The following is a 15,312-nucleotide window of genomic DNA, read 5'->3' as shown; positions in this document are numbered from 1 at the left end:
GCGCCCAGGCTCTCAGCCGCCCAGCCAGAGAGGGCTCTGCTCAGGGTGGGGGCAGACAGAACCATATAGACAGCTCCCCCGTCCCAGCCACGGAGCAGCAGCTGCCCACACAGCTGGGGGATTTACATTTCCTGCCATGGGCAGCGTGTGAACCCCTCGTTCGAGGACATTATCACCCAGCCCCGCCCCTTCCACCCAAGGCCTGCCCCTACCCTGCCCCTTCTGCCCCCTCACTCTCCAGAGCCCTGGGCCCCACACTGCAGCCGGAGGACCCTGCCCCAGCTGCCCCGAGTGCTGGCCCACCAACCAGCTCAGGCCACAGGCCACCCTGCCCTGGCCAGCCCCAACCTCAAACTACCCCAACCAGCCCACCCCAACCCCAGGCTGGCCAGCCCCAGGCCTGGAGCACTGGGTGGCCTGAAGACCGGCCCCAGCCGCCCTGAGTATGGTCTTCGACTGGATCACCGGGTCGAAAAGGGACCCTGGCAGCTCCGGTCAGCATCGCCGACCGGGGCCATTAAAAGTCCTGCAGGGCTAAGGCAGGCTAGTCCCTGCCTGTCCGGCTCTGTGCTGCACCCTGGAAACAGACAGCAGGTCCGGCGCTTAGGTTGGGGGGACACAGAGCTCTTCACGCTGCCCCCACCCCAAGCCCCAACCCCCTGTGCCAGCCCTGAGCCCCCCCAAACCCGGAGCCCACTCCTGAACCCCCAAACCCTCATCCCAATCCCTGTTCCAGAGCCTGCACCTCCAGATGGAGCCCTCACCCCCCTGCACCCCAACCCAGAGCCCCCTCCCACACCCTGAACCCCTCTGTCCCCCCTCGCCTGGAGCCCCCTCCTGCATCCCAAATCCCTCATTTCTGGCCAATGCAGTTGTATCGTAGAGCTTGGCTGTAGACAATGGATCGTGTGGTGTGATCTGGATGAAAGCTGGAGGCATGTAGGTAGGCATAGTGGTCAGTAGGTTTCCGGTATAGGGTGGTGTTTATGTGACCATCCCTTATTAGCATCGTAGTGTCCAGGAAGTGGATCTCTTGTGTGGACTGGTCCAGGCTGAGGTTGATGGTGGGATGGAAATTGTTGAAATTATGGTGGAATTCCTCAAGGGCTTCTTTTCCATGGGTCCAGATGATGAAGATGTCATCAATGTAGCGCAAGTAGAGTAGGGGCATTAGGGGACGAGAGCTGAGGAAGCGTTGCTCTAAGTCAGCCATAAAAATGTTGGCATCCTGTGGGGCCATGCGGGTACCCATCACAGTGCCGCTGATTTGAAGGTATACATTGTCCCCAAATGTGAAATAGTTATGGGTGAGGACAAAGTCACAAAGTTCAGCCACCAGGTTTGCCATGACATTATCGGGGATACTGTTCCTGACGGCTTGTAGTCCATCTTTGTGTGGAATGTTGGTGTAGAGGGCTTCTACATCTATAGTGGCCAGGATGGTGTTTTCAGGAAGATCACCGATGGATTGTAGTTTCCTCAGGAAGTCAGTGGTGTCTCGAAGATAGCTTCCTGGACACTACGGTGCTAATAAGAGATGGTCACATAAACACCACCCTATACCGGAAACCTACTGACCGCTATTCCTACCTACATGCCTCCAGCTTTCATCTAGATCACACCACACGATCCATTGTCTACAGCCAAGCTCTACGATACAACCGCATTTGTTACAACCCCTCAGACAGAGACAAACACCTACAATATCTCTATCAAGCATTCTTACAACTAGAGTACCCACCTGTTGAAGTGAAGAAACAGATTGACAGAGCCAGAAGAGTACCCAGAAGTCACCTACTACAGGACAGGCCCAACAAAGAAAATAACAGAACGTCACTAGCCATCACCTTCAGCCCCCAACTAAAACCTCTCCAACGCATCATCAAGGATCTACAACCTATCCTGAAGGACGACCCATCACTCTCACAGATCTTGGGAGACAGGCCAGTCCTTGCTTACAGACAGCCCCCCAAACCTGAAGCAAATACTCACCAGCAACCACACACCACACAACAGAACCACTAACCCAGGAACCTATCCTTGCAACAAAGCCCGTTGCCAACTCTGTCCACGTATCTATTCAGGGGATACCATCATAGGGCCTAATCACATCAGCCACACTATCAGAGGCTCGTTCACCTGCGCATCTACCAATGTGATATATGCCATCATGTGCCAGCAATGCCCCTCTGCCATGTACATTGGTCAAACTGGACAGTCTCTACGTAAAAGAATAAATGGACACAAATCAGACATCAAGAATTATAACATTCAAAAACCAGTCGGAGAACACTTCAATCTCTATGGTCACTCGATTACAGACCTGAGAGTGGCTATCCTTCAACAAAAAAACTTCAAAAACAGACTCCAAGGAGAGACTGCTGAATTGGAATTAATTTGCAAACTGGATACAATTAACTTAGGCTTGAATAGAGACTGGGAGTGGATGGATCATTACACAAAGTAAAACTATTTCCCCATGTTTATTCCTTCCCCTCGCCCCCCCATTACTGTTCCTGAGACATTCTTGTCAACTGCTGGAAATGGCCCACCTTGATTATCACTACAAAAGGTTTTTTCCCCCCTGCTCTCCTGCTGGTAATAGCTCACCTTAAGTGATCACTCTTGTTACAGTGTGTATGGTAACACACATTGTTTCATGTTCTCTGTGTATATAAATCTCCCCACTGTCTTTTCCACTGAATGCATCCGATGAAGTGAGCTGTACCTCACAAAAGCTTATGCTCAAATAAATTTGTTAGTCTCTACGGTGCCACAAGTACTCCTTTTCTGTTAATGGCCATTTAAATTTACTCCTGGGGGAATTCTGCACCAAAAAATGAAAAATTCTGCACACAATATTGTAAAATTCTTCAAAATTCTGCATAGGTTGTGTGTCAAAATAACACAGTATAATCCCACCAGTTTCAATTATTTTGAAATGAATTACCAAAATACCTGTCAGCAAGTATGTCTGTAACAGTACAGACAATGAAAAAGATTCAGGAAATGTTTTTTGACAAATAGATTCCTTACTAGTCATATTAATACAGCAATCTGAGTAATAATTCATTTAAACTACAATACAGAACCATATTTCCTGCATCCCTCAGAAGCAGTGCAAAGGCTGGGGGGAGTCTGGGGTAACAGAGGAGCTGAGGGAGAGGGAAGGAGCCTGGGAGAGAACGTGGAGTGTTGTTGGGTGCAGGTGGGAGAAGTATGGAACAGGTTTTTTCGGGGGGGGGTAACTGTTAGGGAGTTGGGGAGCCTGCCTCATGCAGACCCTGACTCACCCCTAGCCTCTCCCTTTCAGTCAGGCACATTTTCCAATGTCCACATGTGTCCCTCAACCCCCGCCCCCATCCCTATGTATCCCTGCACCCCCATTCAGCCAGCCCCTCCCTGGCAACTGATGGCCGGGGCCCATCCTCTATACAAAGCAGCCGGAGGAGCTGGAGAACAAAAATTCACAGAAGCCGAGAACCGCTGTGGGGGGAGGGGGCAAGGGGCTAACGCAGGCTGCAGGGTGGATTTCAGTGCGGTGGCGCCGTTGCACTGGGTGGGGAATCAGGAGAGAAGCATCAGCAGGAGGAGCCCAGAGAGGGCTGGAAGGAGAAGCCCGGCTGCTCCTGGTGCCATGCCTGCAGCGTGGGAGGTTCCTTCCCTACTCTGAACTCTAGGGTACAGATGTGGGGACCTGCATGAAAACCCACTACACTTATTTTTACCAGCTTAGGTTAAAACTTCCCCAAGGTACAAACTATTTTACCTTTTGCCCTTGGACTTTATCGCTGCCACCACCAAACATCTAACAGGTATATAACTAGGAAAGAGCCCGTTTGGAAACGTCTTTCCCCCCAAAATCCTCCCAAACCTTACACCCCCTTTCCTGGGGAAGGTTTGATAAAAATCCTCACCAATTTGCATAGGTGAACACAGACCCAAACCCTTGGATCTTAAGAACAATGAAAAAACAATCAGATTCTTAAAAGAAGAATTTTAATAGAAGAAAAAATAAAAGAATCACCTCTGTAAAATCAGGATGGTAAATACCTTCCAGGGTAATCAGATTCAAAACATAGAGAATCCCTCTAGGCAAAACCTTAAGTTACAAAAAGACACAAAAACAGGAATCTCCATTCCATTCAGCACAGCTTATTTTCTCAGCCATTTAAAGAAACAGAATCTAACGCGTCTCTAGCTAGATACTTACTACGTTCTAAGACTCCATCCCTGTTCTGTCCCCGGCAAAAGCATCACACAGAGAGACACAGACCCTTCGTTCCTCCCCCTCCAGCTTTGAAAGTATCTTGTCTCCTCATTGGTCATTTTGGTCAGGTACCAGCGAGGTTATCCTAGCTTCTTAACCCTTTACAGGTGAAAGGGTTTTTCCTCTGGCCAGGAGGTATTTTAAAGGAGTTTACTCTTCCCTTTATATTTATGACAGGGGGTCATGGCCACTGGAGGCACGCCTGCCATGCCAGAGGCCGCTGTGCCGTTGGCCATGGTTAGATTTACACAGATCCCTCCGATGGTTCTTGAACCCACTTCAAACTGGGCACAGATGGACTCGGAAACGCAGCCCTTCATGGCCGTTGGCATGAGACTTCCATCTGCGTGTTTGGAGGAAAGCAGGCGATTCTCAGGGGAGCAGCTTCACTCCTCCAGCTGGACTAGGACACAATGGTCTTCCCCTCCTCAGGGCCCCACCAAACTCCCCCCCAGTCTCCATCTCCCCATCTGCTCTGCTCCCCCCAGCCTGTCTGGGCCTGGATGGCCTCCCCCTTCTCCTCTACTCTGACACAGACTCATTGTGTGAGTGTAAACAAGTCACTTGCAACCCTGATCTAGAGCCCACTGACAGCACCTGGGTTGGATCAGGGCTGTATTAGCCCCAGGGCTCATCTACAAAGCAGCAGATCAGTGCTGGTGGCTTGGGGATCTCCAAGAAGGGTGGCTTGTAGTGAATTAAGGCACCATGATTGGACTCCACAAAACTAGGTTCAGATCCCAGCTCTGCCATAGCCTTCCTATGTGACATGGGACAAGTCATGGCACTGTTTTGTGCCTCAGTTTCCCCATCTTTAAAATAAGGAGAACCATCCTTCTTTTTCCTGTTTAGATTGCAGGATCTTTGGGGGCAGGGACTGTATCTCACTGGGATTCCTTCAGCATCTGGCAGAATAGGGGACCCCAATATCAGTCAAAGGTCTGCGCAGCACCTGGCACAAGAGGGGACCCAAATCTTGGTCAGGGGTCTGTCCAGTGCCTAAAACAACAGGGGTTCCCAGGACTAAGCCAGGCCCTACCACAAAGAGTTTGCAGATTAAACTTTATACAGGCAATGGAGAGAAAGAGAACCAGAGGCACCGGGAGCGGGAGACACTGGTCCAAGGTCACACTGGAGGCCAGCACTGGGAACAGAACCCAGGAGTCCTGATCTGCAGCCGATACCTTTCCCTAGCAGCCCGTACCCAGCATCTCGCTTCTGCTCCAAGAGGGGGGCGGGGGAGGGAAAGATACAGCAAAGGAAAAATAACAGACAGCTGCAGCGGCACAGACGCTAGCAAACAGAGCTGTCAACAGGGGCGTTTGAGTGGGAGTTTGAAAGGGGAGTTTGTGTTGTGGTGCTTGTTTGGGGTTTGTGTTTGCTGGGCAGGGTGGTCTTTTGGTGTGGCTTGTGTTTCCCAGATGAACAGGACTTAGGTGGGAAGGCTATGATGGATACGGAGGCAGCTGTGGGAGTGACTCCTGTAGTGGAAGACACATTGAGGATGACTGGATGTGGAAGCTGTGGTATGTACATGATCCTGGAGGGGGACCTGGTAAGAGTTTTGTCTGCATGAAATGCCGTCTGATAGAGCTGATGGAGGAAAAGATCCGAGGTCTGGAGATGCAGGTGGAAAGTCTGGTTGAGTTTAGGAAGGGGTTTGAGCAGATGATGGAGCAAAGACATGAGGTATCTGAAGGGAAAAGCTCAGACTCATGGATGGAAGCAGGGCTGGGGAATTTTGAGGGGAGACTGGGTGAGGAAAGTGGTCAGTGGAAGCATGTGACTAAAAGAACCAGGCAGAGGAAAAGACGGGCTAGTGAAGGAGAAATAGAGCTTAGGAACAGGTTTGCAGAGTTGGAAAATGAAGAAGGGGCTCAGCACATAGTCGCTGAAGGTGGAAGGGTAAGGAAGAAGAGAAGAGAGGCTAGTCCTATAGGAAAAGCGGAAGAGTCAAGGGAGACTACACCAAATATGAGCCCCAGGAGGATACAGGATGGGTTGAAGAGGATTATAAGGGAAAATAGGAATGGAAAGAACTTGCAGCCAGAGGGAACAGGGGAGAGACTGGAGAATAGCACCGTCACCAGGAAAAGGCAGGTCTATGTGATCGGGGACTCTTTATTGAGAAGAATAGACAGGCCTGTAACTAGAGCTGATCCAGAGAATAAAAGGGTGTGCTGTCTTCCGGGTGCTAAGATACGGGATGTAGACCTGAGGTTGAAAAGGATCCTAAAGGGAGCGGGAAAGAATCCCCTAATTATCCTTCATGTGGGAACAAATGATACGGCTAGATTCTCGCTGGAAAGTATTAAGGGAGTCTATGCTAGGCTGGGGAAGACGCTTAAGGAAATCGAGGCTCAGGTGATCTTTAGTGGGATCCTGCCTGTTCCTAGAGAAGGGCAACAAAGATCTGACAAGATTATGACTGTCAACAGATGGCTTAGGCAGTGGTGCTATAAGGAGGGCTTTGGGATGTATGGCCACCGGGAGGCATTCACAGACAGAGGACAGTTCTCTCAGGATGGACTTCATCTGAGTAGGGAAGGAAATAGACTTCTAGGATGGAGGCTGGCACAACTGATGAAGAGAGCTTTAAACTAGGAATTTGGGGGAGATGGTTGGGAGATGTCCAGGTAATCTCCACGCCAGATTTTAGCATTGAGAGGGAAGAAGACGAAGTAAGAAAGGATACAGCCGTGGGTAGGAGAATGTATATAAGGAGCGAGGGCGGTGTGGATACTAGTCTAATAGGTTATACTGGCTGTAAAATGACTGTGCCTAATAGGGTACAAAATGTGAGCGAGGCCAAACAGCAAAAATTAAGATGTTTATACACCAATGCGAGGAGCCTAGGTAACAAAATGGAGGAACTAGAGCTACTGGTGCAGGAAGTGAAACCAGATATTATAGGGATAACAGAAAGATGGTGGAATAGTAGTCATGACTGGACTACAGGTATTGAAGGGTGTGTGCTGTTTAGGAAAGACAGAAACAAAGGTAAAGGTGGTGGAGTAGCATTGTATATCAATGATGAGGTAGAATGTAAAGAAATAAGAAGCGATGCAATGGATAAGACAGAGTCCGTCTGGGCAAAAATTACATTGGGGAAGATAACTAGTAGAGCCTCTCCTACGATAGGGCTTGGGGTGTGCTATAGACCGCCGGGATCTAATTTGGATATGGATAGAGCCCTTTTTAATGTTTTTAATAAAGTAAATACTAATGGAAACTGCGTGATCATGGGAGACTTTAACTTCCCAGATATAGACTGAAAAACCAATGCTAGTAATAATAATAGGGCTCAGCTTTTCCTAGATGCGATAGCTGATGGATTCCTTCATCAAGTAGTTGCTGAACCGACTAGAGGGGATGCCATTTTAGATTTAATTTTGGTGAGTAGCGAGGACCTCATAGAAGAAATGGTTGTAGGGGACAATCTTGGCTCAAGTGATCATGAGCTAATTCAGTTCAAACTGAACAGAAGAATTAACAAAAATAAATCTGCAACTAGAGTTTTTGATTTCAAAAGGACTGACTTTCAAAAATTAAGGAAATTAGTTAGGGAAGTGGATTGGACTGAAGTGTTTATGGATCTAAAGGTAGAGGAGGCCTGGGATTACTTTAAATCAAAGCTGCAGAAGCTATCGGAAGCCTGTATCCCAAGAAAGGGGAAAAAATTCATAGGCAGGAGTTGTAGACCAAGCTGGATGAGCAAGCATCTTAGAGAGGTGTTTAAGAAGAAGCAGAAAGCATACAGGGAGTGGAAGATGGGAGGGATCAGCAAGGAAAGCTACCTAATTGAGGTCAGAACATGTAGGGATAAAGTGAGACAGGCTAAAAGTCAAGTAGAGTTGGACCTTGCAAAGGGAATTAAAACCAATAGTAAAAGGTTCTATAGCCATATAAATAAGAAGAAAACTAAGAAAGAAGAAGTGGGGCCGCTAAACACTGAGGATGGAGCGGAGGTTAAAGATAATCTAGGCATGGCCCAATATCTAAACAAATATTTTGCCTCAGTCTTTAATAAGGCTAAAGAGGATCTTGGGGATAATGGTAGCATGACAAATGGGAATGAGGATATGGAGGTAGATATTACCATATCTGAGGTAGAAGCAAAACTCAAACAGCTTAATGGGACTAAATCGGGGGGCCCAGATAATCTTCATCCAAGAATATTAAAGGAATTGGCACCTGAAATTGCAAGCCCATTAGCAAGAATTTCTAATGAATATGTAAACTCAGGAGTTGTACCGAATGATTGGAGAATTGCTAATATAGTTCCTATTTTTAAGAAAGGAAAAAAAGTGATCTGGGTAACTACAGGCCAGTTAGTTTGACATCTGTAGTATGCAAGGTTCTAGAAAAAATTTTGAAGGAGAAATTAGTTAAGGACATTGAAGTCAATGGTAAATGGGACAAAATACAACATGGTTTTACAAAAGGTAGATCGTGCCAAACCAACCTGATCTCCTTTTTTGAGAAAGTAACAGATTTTTTAGATAAAGGAAACGCAGTGGATCTAATTTACCTAGATTTCAGTAAGGCGTTTGATACCGTGCCACATGGGGAATTATTATTTAAATTGGAGAAGATGGGGATCAATATGAACATCAAAAGGTGGATAAGGAATTGGTTAAAGGGGAGACTGCAACGGGTCCTACTGAAAGGTGAACTGTCAGGTTGGAGGGAGGTTACCAGTGGAGTTCTTCAGGGATTAGTTTTGGGACCAATCTTATTTAATCTTTTTATTACTGACCTTGGCACAAAAAGTGGGAGTGTGCTAATAAAGTTTGCAGATGATACAAAGCTGGGAGGTATTTCCAATTCAGAGAAGGATCGGGATATTATACAGGAGAATCTGGATGACCTTGTAAACTGGAGTAATAGTAATAGGATGAAATTTAATAGTGAGAAGTGTAAGGTTATGCATTTAGGGATTAATAACAAGAATTTTAGTTATAAGCTGGGGACGCATCAATTAGAAGTAACGGAAGAGGAAAAAGACCTTGGAGTATTGGTTGATCATAGGATGACTATGAGCTGCCAATGTGATATGGCTGTGAAAAAAGCTAATGCGGTTTTGGGATGCATCAGGAGAGGCATTTCTAGTAGGGATAAGGAGGTTTTAGTACCGTTATACAAGGCACTGGTGAGACCTCACCTAGAATACTGTGTGCAGTTCTGGTCTCCCATGTTTAAAAAGGATGAATTCAAACTGGAGCAGGTACAGAGAAGGGCTACTAGGATGATCCGAGGAATGGAAAACTTGTCTTATGAAAGGAGACTTAAGGAGCTTGGCTTGTTTAACCTAACTAAAAGAAGGATGAGGGGAGATATGATTGCTCTCTATAAATACATCACAGGTTTCAGAGTAGCAGCCGTGTTAGTCTGTATTCCCAAAAAGAAAAGGAGTACCGGTGGCACCTTAGAGACTAACAAATTTATTAGAGCATAAGCTTTCGTGAGCTACAGCTCACTTCATCGGATGCATTTGGTGGAAAAAACAGAGGAGAGATTTATATACACACACACAGAGAACATGAAACATGTTGATAAACCCATTGTTTCATGTTCTCTGTGTGTGTGTATATAAATCTCTCCTCTGTTTTTTCCACCAAATGCATCCGATGAAGTGAGCTGTAGCTCACGAAAGCTTATGCTCTAATAAATTTGTTAGTCTCTAAGGTGCCACCGGTACTCCTTTTCTTTTTATAAATACATCAGAGGGATAAATACAGGAGAGGGAGAGGAATTATTTAAGCTCAGCACCAATGTGGACACAAGAACAAATGGGTATAAACTGGCCACCAGGAAATTTAGATTTGAAATTAGGTGAAGGTTTCTAACCACCAGAGGAGTGAAGTTTTGGAATAGCCTTCCAAGGGAAGCAGTGGGGGCAAAAGACCTATCTGGCTTTAAGATTATACTCAATAAATTTATGGAGGAGATGGTATGATGGGATAATGTGATTTTGGTAATTAATTGATCTTTAAATATTCAGGGTAAATAGGCCTAATCCCCTGAGATGGGATATTAGATGGATGGGATCTGAGTTACCCAGGAAAGAATTTTCTGTAGTATCTGGCTGGTGAATCTTGCCCATATGCTCAGGGTTTAGCTGATCACCATATTTGGGGTCGGGAAGGAATTTTCCTCCAGGGCAAATTGGAAGAGGCCCTGGAGGTTTTTCGCCTTCCTCTGTAGCATGGGGCACGGGTCACTTGAGGGAGGCTTCTCTGCTCCTTGAAGTCTTTAAACCACGATTTGAGGACTTCAATAGCTCAGACATAGGTGAGGTTTTTTGTAGGAGCGGGTGGGTGAGATTCTGTGGCCTGCGGTGTGCAGGAGGTCGGACTCGATGATCAGAATGGTCCCTTCTGACCTTAGTATCTATGAATCTATGAAAAAAACGCCAGAATAAATGAACTGAAGTTACCAATCGTTACTGTCCCAGCGGGCGTCAAGACACTGGGTCTCGGATCCAGCACACTCTGTGGTCTGCTCGTTGCATTGACCAGCATTCAACACATAATAGCCCTGGCAGCTCTGGCCATTCGGTTTGGTGGCAGCCGGGGACACTGGGAAGAACTGGAGCAAACGCAGTCAGTTCGGGGGACGAGCCCTGGGTGCCCCCTGCAGGGGGAGCTGTAGCTCCGGGGACGCTGGGGGCAGCGGGGGAGGGGTTTGCAGCAGGGAGTCCTGGACCCCGCCCCAGGTGGGGCCAGCTGGGTTCACACCTGGGCGCAGCCTAGAGCCCCGCCCACTAAACTCCGCCCAGCCAGGGGCTCAGTGTTATTCCATGGGGCGCCTCCTGCAGGGCGGGAGGACCAGACTCAGGATGTTAACGTGGGGCAGGTTCCAGGCAGCAGGAGGTGCAGAGGGATGGGGCAGGAGAGGTACCTGTAACGGTGGTTGTTCTGCAGGTGTCTCCCACGCAGCAGGCGATGCTCATCCTTGTTGTCATTCCGTTCCCAAAATTCATAGAGACGGGGCCAGCTTTACATTCGCCGGATGGGATACAGCCCTTGAGAAAGCTCTGTGTCATCACTCCCGCTGCACAAGAGAAGAAGTCTGAGATTCCCCTTCCACTCCCACCCCACCTTCACAACAACACCCTGTGCCATTAGTCTTCCTCTAACCATGGGGAAACTGAGGCACAGAGAGGGGAAGTGACTCACCCGAGGTCCTACAGGGCTAGAGAAAGCCATTTCAGCACCTAAACCCAGCACTTAGATCCTCCAGCTCCACACTCAGCTGCCACCTAAACCTGGGGGCCCCAAATCTCCTACCGAGAAAGTCCCTTCGCTGCCAAAGTTCCCACCAGGGGGTATGTGCCAGGCTGCTGATATCCCGACACTGGGCATCCAGCCACCGCATAGCCATGGCGGGATTCACAGACTAGGCATTCTCCTTCCAATATCACCTGCAGGGCCTGATCCAGGGGATGCCCTCGGAGCATGCCCACTGGATCCGGCCCTGCACAAAGCAAGCCAGGGGAGGAGATGCTGGATTGCTCCCCCTGGATATCCAGGAGCCCAGTGGGTCGGACGCTCCCTGTGGACGTGGGGGAATCAGGTTCCAGGGAATGTTTAACTATTTCATACAATGTGGGGTGGCTTCAACGGGGAGACAGAGAGACCCACCCGGATCCAGAGGGCCAGGCACAACCGTCGGAGGGGAGGGATCTGGGCTGAAGCTCCAACCCGATTTTGGCCAAGTGGGGATTTGAACTTGGCTTCCCCAGGGCCCAGCTGAGCGCCCAGCCACTGGGGTCTCCTGGCAGCCCCTCCTCCACCGCTGTCTTCTGCAAGGAAAGGCTGACCCGGTTCAGACGCCCGACTCCCGGCGAGGGGTTCCTGGCTGTGGATCCCAACCAGAGCCAGGCGCCTCTGTGAAGCCAAGATGTAGGGCCAAATTCCTCGTGGGGGCCGGGCTTAGGCCACACCCCTCTCCTCGGCATTTCCTACTGGCTGGCTTAGGTGGCTCCCACTCAGCGTGCTGGCTTTTGCGGATCCCATCCTCAGTGGGCCCCTGACCCCCTGGCTGGCTAGTCACCTGGATGGATTCCCAAGCGCAGCTACATTGGACACCTGGGGCCATCAGAGGCTTCAGTTGCAGCCATCGTGACTTTGGGGGTCCCAGAGCCCCTTCCCCAAGCTCCCGGCACCGACACCTGCCCTGAGACGCTTTCTTACATCAAACTTGTTCTGTTCCGTTCATACAGCTCATCACAACCGCGTCATTCTTCCTAGCACCTCTTCTTCTCTACACGGTAAGGGCGCCATCCTTTACCGACGCGGAACATCAAAACTGTCGCCAGGACAGTGTTTGAACTGTAAAAACTGCCGCCACTGTGAATTTGCTGGGCCTTTCATCTGAGACCCTCTCTCAAATGCCTTTGGTGTATGAGCCCGCAGGATGCAGCACAAAGCCCAGGAGTCCTGACTCCCAGTCATTTCCTGTTTGAACCCAGCCACCCCACTCCCGTCCCAGAGGAAGGTGTAGAATAGAATCCAGGAGTCCTGGCTCCCCAGCCTGTTCCCTGACCCATGTAGATAAGGGTCCATTTCACCTACCCAGTATGACTTCAGTAAGAAAGATGCCACAAGAGTCTTGTCCAGGGGCGCAGGTCTGCATACTGCATACAGCTGTTTCCAACTCCAGCGCAAACCTCACACTGCAGACAGGCCCCTGGAGAAGGAGAGAGAACATGACAGGTCTAGATTTGTCCCTTCCTTGCCCCCTCACTTTCCCCTGAATTTAACTGACCCCAGCTGCAGTTCTGGCCCCATTGACACCAACTGGGGATCATGATGTAGAAATGCCTTTTATATTCTCTTGAGCTCATGTGCGTGAAATTCAGATCTGTTTCCTTTCAGACAAACTCATGGTGCAAATCCCCTGTCAGGAATGCCCCTTGTTTCTGGCCAGCTCTGAAATGTGCCCAGTCACGATTCAGTTCTAGTGATTTAAAGTGTAAATGTTTCCTCCCATTTCCAGAATTGTTTCACTCTCTGTCACAGCGACTTTGTGACTTCCAGCCCCCTCCTCCTCAGACGTTGTCACTCAGACGCTCCCAGCTCAGCCCTCGTTATCCTCCGACTGCTTTTCGGTTATGTTCAGGAACAGATTTATCTGACAGGCGGCTCTGAGCTGTTGGCACATTGGAGAAGTTAGGAAATCAGCCCCTGTAGGAACAGACCCCACTCACCCACCGCCAGGAGAGCAGCGAGGATGTAGACGGCAAGAGAAGCCTCCATGGTGATGGGGAAGCAGGAGATCGGCGCTGCGGTCTCTGATGCAACCAAAACTCAAGTTGGGGGATTTATCACAGACAGGCTGAAATGAGATCAGACGAAGGATTCCACATGCACAATCCAGCTGACAGGGTGGGTGGAACCACAGAGCCATTTGCCACAGCTCTGGGGTAGCCGCAGCACTGAGCCCTTGGCGGCTGGTATGTTTGTGGCAGCCACCAGGAGAAGTCAGAGACAAACCTGAAATGCTCCTGCTGGAAGGTTGTGCTTTAAGGTGACTCTTTTTCTTGGAATCCAGAACAATCACACATATGAACACAAACGAGGGACACAAAGCAGGCTGCTCCTTAATCTGAGTGAGACAAAGCAGGCTGCTCCCTACGGCACCAAGAGACAACTTGCCCACCTTGTTCTCGGCTGGTTCTTTCCAGTCTGCCTCCAGTCCCACACTTCCCTGCAGAGCCTCCAAGACTGCCAGCAGGACCAGGAAACCCTACTCCCCTGATTCACCCACTCTTAAAGTAATATCTTGCTATTGCAAACAGTGCTCCATACACAATGTTCAGTATCATTCACAGGCAGGGCTGGATTAATTTTTTGTGGGCCTGGCACCACACATATTTGTGGGCCCCCATGGGGCAAGGTTCAGGGGGGGTGGGATGGTCAATCTTGAGAGTGAAGGGCGGGCTGGGGGCAATGAGGCCCCACTCCACACAGCCCAGCAGGAGGGCACTGTTTACAAATCTGCAGCTGCCAGACACACACTGGCTGCCCAGCCCTGTGCTGCCAGCATGACCCTTCCCCTTGAGGGTGGGCCCGCATCACGCAGCCCCCCTGCCCAGTGCCCCACCCTTATGCCCAGCGGCCCCTGCCCATAGATCTTCCCACTGCCCACCTATTTCCTCACAGCCCACCATCACAGCTGCATAGCACCCCATATTCCTGAGGGGAGTCTGCAGCAAAAAAATAAAATTTTTTAAAATATTTTAAAATTCTGCAAATTGTATTTGTCAATAAATAAATGTGGAGGCTCCAACATGGCAGTGGGGAGCACAGGCCACTGGTTTCATGGAGGTGGGCAGGCTGGGCTCCAGCTTTCCCCCTCCCCTTCTCTTCCCCATCCCCTGCCCCTTCCCCACTGCCCCATACCCTCCCCATCCCACCCCCTTCCTTCCCCACTGCCTCTTCCCCCTTCCCCCTCTTCCCCATCCCCCGCCTCGTCTCCACTGCCCCATCTCCTCCCCACCTCACCCCTTCCTTCCTCACTACCTCTTCCCCCCTGCCCCCTCTTCCCCATCCCCTTCTCTTCCCCATCCCCTGCCTCTTCTCCACTGCCCCATCTCCTCCCCACCTCACCCCCTTCCTTCCTCACTGCCTCTTCCACACTGCCCCTCTTCCCATCCCTTATCGTCCATCCCCTGCCTCTTCTCACTGCCAATTCCCCCATCCCACCCTCTTCCTTACCCACGGACTTTTTCCCTTGCCTCCGCTTCCACCTCCCCTTCTCTTCCCATCCCTGCCTCTTCCCCACTGCCCCATCCAATCCCACCCCCTTCCTACCACTGCTCTTCCTTCCCCCTCTTCCCCCCACATCCCCTTCTCTTCCCCATCCCCTGCCTCTTCCCCACTGCCCCATCTCCTCCCCACCTCACCCTCTTCCTTCCCCACTGCCTCTTTCCCTTGCCTCCACTTCCCACTCCCCTTCTCTTCCCCATCCCATGTCTCTTCCCCACCGCTCCATCCCATCCCCAGCCCCCCCTTCCTTCCCCACTGCCTCTTCCC

The 15,312-nt window shown here is 49.9% G+C and overlaps 1 protein-coding gene across 1 annotated transcript in view; it reads right to left on the bottom strand.

The window, feature by feature from the left end:
• LOC119847669 overlaps window positions 1-15,312 on the bottom strand; it is a 70,227-nt gene that overhangs the window by 38,540 nt on the left and 16,375 nt on the right. The window contains 2 exon segments of the mRNA XM_038382620.2: window positions 10,710-10,851; window positions 11,174-11,275. Coding sequence (XP_038238548.2) covers window positions 10,710-10,851; window positions 11,174-11,275 — 244 coding nt within the window.

The sequence above is a fragment of the Dermochelys coriacea genome, chromosome 24, assembly GCF_009764565.3.
Source record: "Dermochelys coriacea isolate rDerCor1 chromosome 24, rDerCor1.pri.v4, whole genome shotgun sequence".
NCBI classification, from domain to species: domain Eukaryota; kingdom Metazoa; phylum Chordata; order Testudines; family Dermochelyidae; genus Dermochelys; species Dermochelys coriacea.
This window is presented reverse-complemented; position numbering and strand designations above follow the sequence as displayed.